A 7198-nucleotide genomic window follows, 5' to 3' on the forward strand; every position below is an offset into this window, starting at 1 on the left:
GTGTGACCCCGAGTGTGTGACCCCGACTGTGACCCTGAGTGTGTGACCCCGAGTGTGACCCCTGAGTGTGACCCCGAGTGTGTGACCCCGACTGTGACCCTGAGTGTGTGACCCCGAGTGTGACCCCTGAGTGTGACCCCAAGTGTGACCCTGAGTGTGACCCCGACTGTGACCCCAAGTGTGACCCTGAGTGTGTGACCCCGACTGTGACCCCAAGTGTGACCCTGAGTGTGACCCCGACTGTGACCCTGAGTGTGACCCCAAGTGTGTGACCCCAAGTGTGTGACCCTGAGTGTGACCCCGAGTGTGTGACCCCGAGTGTGACCCTGAGTGTGACCCCGAGTGTGTGACCCCGACTGGAACTGTTTAATGGCGTTACAGGAAATGATGTCGTTTCTGCTCTCGTTCGTTCTCTGCAATAACCAGCGGATTCACCAGGACGCTTCTTTATAACGTTTAACCACAAAAGAGAGATTATAAAGCTATATTTAAGTTTTCATGTGTTTGCTGTGGTAATTTATATTGATGTGACCTTTGACCTTTGTTGTGAATGTTGTTTTGTTTTTTAAGAAAAGAGTTTTAAAAACCTTCGTTCTCCGTGTGTTTTCTCCAGATCTGCCATGAGATTTAACACTTCTACCAGATCAAATATTTCTACCATATTAAAATATCATTTTTATAAAATTAGAACGAGAATTTGGGTATTTTTATATACATTGTATATAAGAAATATAAAATATAATTATATATAAATGAAATATATTTAAATATATATATACATTTAAAGTAGAACAAAATACAATATATAATATTAAATATAATTATATATATATTGCTCAAGACGTTTGATATTTTATATAAGTAATTAGGAATATATGTAATTATATATAAATATATTTATACATTGCTCAGGACATTTGATGTTTAATTGCATACGTTTTAAAAGATGATTGATGAAGGTGATTTATGAAATTAGCACATTAGATATATTTTCATATGTACGTTATATAGTCTACTGTATGCATAAAGAAAGCAGCTTTCCACTTATTTAAATGGGATTCAAGGAGAAGCTCTGAACTGGTTCAACTCATATCTTTCTGGGAGAATTAGGACATGTTTCATCTCGTTCTGCTATAATGAAGTGTGGGGTTCCACAAGGATCAATATTGGGTCCAGTCTTAGTTTCTATTTACATGCTTCCACTGGCTGATATTTGTAAAAAAACATAATGTATATTATCATCTTAATGCAGATGATACTCAGGATAATTCAGCCCTGCAGTCTCTTTTTGATTGTTTTCATGATATTAAGGAGTGGATGTCAGCCAATGTTCTCCACTTGAATGAATCAAAGACTGAAGTGAGTGTTTGGCCCTCCGAGTTCTTCCAAACATATAATTAATCAATTAGGCCTTTTTAAATGGAAGGGACATACTCAAGCTAGGAGTCTTGGAGCTCTTCTTGATGCCGAGTTACAGTTTGATAAATTCAGTGGTTAGAGGTGGCTTCTTCCAATTAAGGAATATAGCGAAATTGAAGCCTTTTGTCTTTTACTGATTTGGAAGTTGTTATGCATGCTTTTCTTACATCCACATTGGACTATTGTAACTCATTGTGCTTCGCGTCTCCAGCTGGTTCAGTTGCTCCTGCAAGGCTTTTAACTGGGACTAATATGCGAGTAACACCTGGACTAGCATCCCTTCATTGGCTTCCAGTCAAATTTATTCGTGTTAAATGTTATTATTTGTTTAAATGGGATGGAATAGTTACATTAGTGAACTTCTTCAGCAACACACACCCTCTAGGCCTTTAAGATCTGCACAAAGGCTTCAGTTAACCAGTCCAAAGTCTCGACTAAACCTAAAGGAGAGAGAGACAGGCCTTCTCTGTTTCAGATCCTTCTCAATGGCACAGTTTACCCCTCCATGCTAGATCTTGTGCCACCCTTAATGCATTTAAATCTCATTTAAAGACTCATCTCTTCTCTCTTGCATTTGATTGTAATTAAGTTTTTGTAATTGTTTTATACTCTTAGATTATATGTGCTGGGCTGTATGTAAAGCACTTTGGCCAACGTGTGTTGTTTTTTAAACATGCTATATAAATAAATGTGATTGATTGATGTATAATTAGCTCGAGACAATTGATAGTTTAAATATAAATACATTTTAAAAGAGGATGTTTATGAAATTAGCTCGAGACATTTGATATTTTTATATGTACATTTTATATAACACATTTATATTTTTTACAATTAAATTTTTTAAAGGATGTTTAGGAAATTAGCACGACGTGTTATTTTAATATATGCATTTTATAAGAAAATAGGGGGAAAAAAATATATAAAATATATTTCCACCTGTAAGATTTCCACCTTTTCTTTTATTAATTCATGATATATAAAGACTTTATATATATATATATATATATATATATATATATATATATATATATTTCTTTCTATTTCAATTATATATAATATAGTCTTGTGCTAATTTTATATATCATGAATTATTAAAAGAAAAGGTGGAAATCACTAATTTAGTGGGAATCAATATTACAAATGTATCTATTTAAAAAAAATAAACCAAAAGTCGAGGAAACCCCCGTTTACAGTAGGAAATATACATGTTTACCTGATCAACAGTAGCGCCGCAGCACCTCTGCGCGAGGGGCGTGTCCTTGTCTCCCACTGCTCTCTGATTGGCTGCTGGCGCGTGGCCCCGCCCCTGCTGGAGAACACATCTGATGAGACTCGCGCTCAGAGACTCAGAGAGGAGTATTATGATTGTGGATGAGGAATATTGTGGTTCTGGATGAGGAATATTCGCGTTTGCTTTGCTGTGTCAGAGGATGAAACTCCTGCAGGAATGAAGGCGAGGGTCTCAGTCGTGCTCCTGCTCTACACACTCTCAGGTGAGTCGCTTCAGTTCCCTCAGTGTGTGTGTGTGTGTGAGCGCCGATGATGCTTCAGTTCCCTCAGTGTGTGTGTGTGTGTGTGAGCGGCGATGACGCTTCTGTCTTTGTTTCAGACTTGTTTATTCAGGTTCAGGAAATATCTGTGTGAAATATCATAACTAATAGCCCTGTTCCTTTAATGCAGACACTGCTCATATGTAAATGACTGTCCTGTTATTAGTGGAGTCATTCATTAAAGCTTTAATGAGTTCAATTAGCAGTCATTATCTGAGATCTCTTCGTCCTCATTTACATTTATACTGATGCTTGTGTGTTATATTGATGATAACTTTATATTGATATTAGTTCTGTAACAAACTATTATTTTGATAATGAATCTGTTGATTAGTCTGTGTTTTCTTCTGATGCTTCACTGAGATTTAAAACTTCAGTTTCAACCATTTAAAGATTTTTATGAAATTAGCACTAGACTTGATATTGTGTGTGTGTGTGTGTGAGAGTGTGTGTGTGTGATTCAGTCACTGCAGGAGCTTTGCTCTGATTCTGAGTTTGTTGAAGTTCATGTTCAGACAGACAGACCTGAGCCAGACACTGACCCTGACCTTTGACCTGACCCTCATTATCATATGACTGGGTCTTTAGGGTCGGGGTCAGACTGGGTGGGGGGTGATTGAGATCTCATTATAAGGGCCCGTAATCCTGAGGCAGCTGCTGTGCACACACACACACACAGACACACACACACACACACACACACAGACACAGGGTTCACAAGGTTAATCCAAAAGATCTACACCGCATGTGCCTGTGGTCAAACTCTCTTCTGTGTTTGTGTCACAAGCATTCTGCTGTAACACACACACACACACACACACACACACACACACACACACACACACACGCACACGCATGCACGTGAGCGGCGACTGCTTCATTTTCCTAATTAGCACCAGAGTCTATTCAGCACTGTGGGAACCAGATCAGTGTCATGAATATGATAATTTCGCGCACACACACACACACACACACACACACACACACACACACACACACACACACACACACACACACACACACACACACAATCACAATCATTCTAATATGATGATTTGATGCTCAATAATTATTGGTTCTATATTAACTACTTGATTCTATTTTAACGCACTATATTAGTTCTATATGATTCTATATCTTACATTGATCAAAAGTGACTGTAAAGACATTTATAATGTTAATATGCACACACACACACACACACACACACACACACAAAAACATGTATAATGCCTCTGTGAAATGTCCAGATTATAGAATATTGGACACAAACTCTCAAACACACACACACACACACACACACACACGACGAGACGAGATGCTGTGAGTCATTAGACACTCGATTCTCTTGATTCTCCTGATAGAAAACAGCTGATTTAAATTATAATAATATTTCACCATTTTTACTGTAATTTTGATCATATAAACACAGCCTTGGTGAGCAGAAGAGCCTCTTTCAGACAAATGAATAAATCATAACTATTTCAAACTTTGAGCATTAGTGTATATTTGAGCAGCTCTGCTGACTCTGAACACTTCCCCAGGTGCATCATGGGATGCTTTAAACACAAACCTTTATTTTATTAACATAACATTTTAAAAGAGTTCGTATGTAGACTCATTTTATAGTCGTGTACTTCAGGGATTCTCCATCTTTCATCAGTCGAACATCTTTGAGCTTATATATCTTCTTGAGATTTTAAGTTAATATTTCAACACTTTATTAACATTCTCTGATGACGGTTAATGCTGAAAACACATGCAGATATTAAATGTTGAATTACTTTCAGTATATGAGAAGTATCATGTTTCCCATGGTATTGAATCATAAGCATATTCATATATCATGATAGTATGATTAAAAACACTGTAATTTACCGTGGTACTTGTTCATGGTGTGGCCTAGTGAACACTGTAATATCTGTGATGCTTTATTGAACATTTGTGTAATAGATTCAGCATAATTTCAAGGCGTTTGACTCCGTCTGCGAAGCTGTAAGTGTTTTCCTGCGGGTCACATGGTCACACACACACACACACACACACACTCACGTTCTGATGAGCAGATGTGTGTTTCTCAGTCTTCATGCGGCCGTGAACTTCAGAACACAATGAAGAGAGCAGGAGGAGGAGCGGCTGATTCTCATGACCTCTAGGCTCAGAGGTCACAGACTGGGGGCGGAGCCGAGCCTCATGATTGACAGTCTAGGGGCGGAGCCACGCCTCACGAGTGACAGCCGCAGGGGTGGCCGGATCCTCCAGTGTTTACCAGTGAACATGCTCTGCTATTGTGAGGAGAGAAAACAGCTGCGGCGTTAGACACTACTGGTGAATCTCATTTAACTAGAGCCAGATAACAACCAGACCACACCAAACTAGACCAGACCAAACCAGACCACACCAAACTAGACCAGACCAAACTAGACCAGACCAGACCAAACCAAACTAGACCAGACCAGACCAAACCAAACTAGACCAGACCAGACCAGACCAAACTAGACCAAACCAAACTAGACCAGACCAAACTAGACCAGACCAAACCAAACTAGACCAGACCAGACCAAACCAAACCAAACCAAACCAGACCAGACCAAACTAGACCAAACCAAACTAGACCAGACCAAACTAGACCAGACCAGACCAAACCAAACTAGACCAAACCAAACTAGACCAGACCAGATCAAACCAAACCAAACCAGACCAGAACAGACCAAACAAAATCAGACCAGACCAGATCAAACTAAATCAGACCAGATAGACCAAACCAAAAAAACAGACCCGATCAGACCAAACCAAACCAGACCAGACAGACCTAGACCGAACCAGACCAGACAGACCAAAAAAGTTGAACTTTTGCATTTGCATGGCTATAACAGGGTCATTTAGAAAATGGATGTGGCAAAATGCACTCGAAAGCCTAAAAAACCTAAATGAAAACTCAGAACTTTACAAAAATTGGTGGGCTTATGTGACATAACATAGTAAACAAGGATACAAAATTTTATGGAGATCAGACCATACATGGCGCTATAACTGTCAAAAAGCTTTGAAAACCATATATTTCCTATGGTAAATTGCCAGTATTGGCTGTAAATGGTCTTTTCCATCTCTGATGTCAGTGGAGAAATGCTTGCTAAATAAGACTTAATGTCTTTAATGCGTATGTGCTTAAAGGCCTTAAACGCTTGAACCCCGCTTAATGCTGCTTGCAGCTTTAATGGTTATGATTATCGTTATAGCTGCCATTATTGTTAGTTATCACTATAGTTATCGTTAGTTATAGTTATTGTTATGGTTATTATAAGTTATGGTTATAGTTACTGTTATAGTTATTGCTATTATCGTTAGTTATTGTTATGGTTATAGTTACGGTTAAAGTTTATCGTTGTAGTTACCATTTTTGTTATAGTTATTCATAGTTATTGTTATGGTTATAGTTACTGTTGTAGTTATTACTATAGTTATTAGTTATTGTTATGGTTATAGTTACTGTTGTAGTTATTACTATAGTTATCACTAAAGTTTTCATTAGTTATTGTTATGGTTATAGCTATCATTATAGTTCAGATCCTCATGAATGCGCACTCTTGCTCCTGTGTGTGAGATTGGTTTGTGTGCGTAGGGATTCCTGTCAGAGAATCTGAGGTCATGTGACCAGGTCTGAGGTCATGTGACCAGGTCAGACCCTGATGCCACGAGTCTGGGTTTTCCACGCGAGCGCGTTCAAGTTCAAGTGTGACTGCAGTGTTTTGTGTGTGTGTGTGGCAGCTGCGAGGGGGGCGGTGTGTGTGAGTGATGGTGTGGCATGGGAAAGTCACCCTCACACACACTGTGAAAGACACTCGCAGCGCCACGGGGCGGAGGAGGGGCAGATGCTCTTCAGACGGGGCAGAATGATGGGGCAGGGGCAGTTATGGCGGGGTGGGGGGGGTGGAGCTGCATTGTGTGGCTGTTTTGGGGTTTTGTGTGTGTTTGTGTGAGTGCTTCTGAAAGAGCCATCAATCAGACGCCCGAAAGTCAAGTTTAAGTTCAGTGGAGATGAATCACTTTGATTAAAGACGCTGTAAATCCAAGCAGAACCACCAGCCCACTGAGAAACAACGTGTCTATCTACTGATGCGAGTGTGTGTGTGTGTGTGTGTGTGTGTGTGTAATACTGATCTAAAGAGCTGAATATCACAGAGCAGACAGGCATCTTTACACGCTTTTTCTCATTTTATTTTGTT

At 39.4% G+C, this 7198-nt stretch overlaps 1 protein-coding gene across 1 annotated transcript in view; it reads left to right on the plus strand.

Annotated features, from left to right (window-relative positions):
- Nucleotides 1-2801: 2801 nt before the first annotated feature.
- The window catches only part of LOC130078176 (immunoglobulin superfamily DCC subclass member 3), a 21549-nt gene continuing 17152 nt past the window's right edge, over nt 2802-7198 (plus strand). Inside the window, exon 1 of the mRNA XM_056243697.1 lies at nt 2802-2915. Within this exon, the coding sequence (XP_056099672.1) occupies nt 2816-2915 (100 nt within the window). The 5' untranslated portion in view covers nt 2802-2815. The remainder of the gene's footprint in view (nt 2916-7198) is intronic.

The sequence above is a fragment of the Rhinichthys klamathensis genome, unplaced genomic scaffold (assembly GCF_029890125.1).
Source record: "Rhinichthys klamathensis goyatoka isolate OS25496 unplaced genomic scaffold, OSU_Roscu_1.1 h1tg000828l_1, whole genome shotgun sequence".
NCBI classification, from domain to species: Eukaryota; Metazoa; Chordata; class Actinopteri; order Cypriniformes; family Leuciscidae; genus Rhinichthys; species Rhinichthys klamathensis.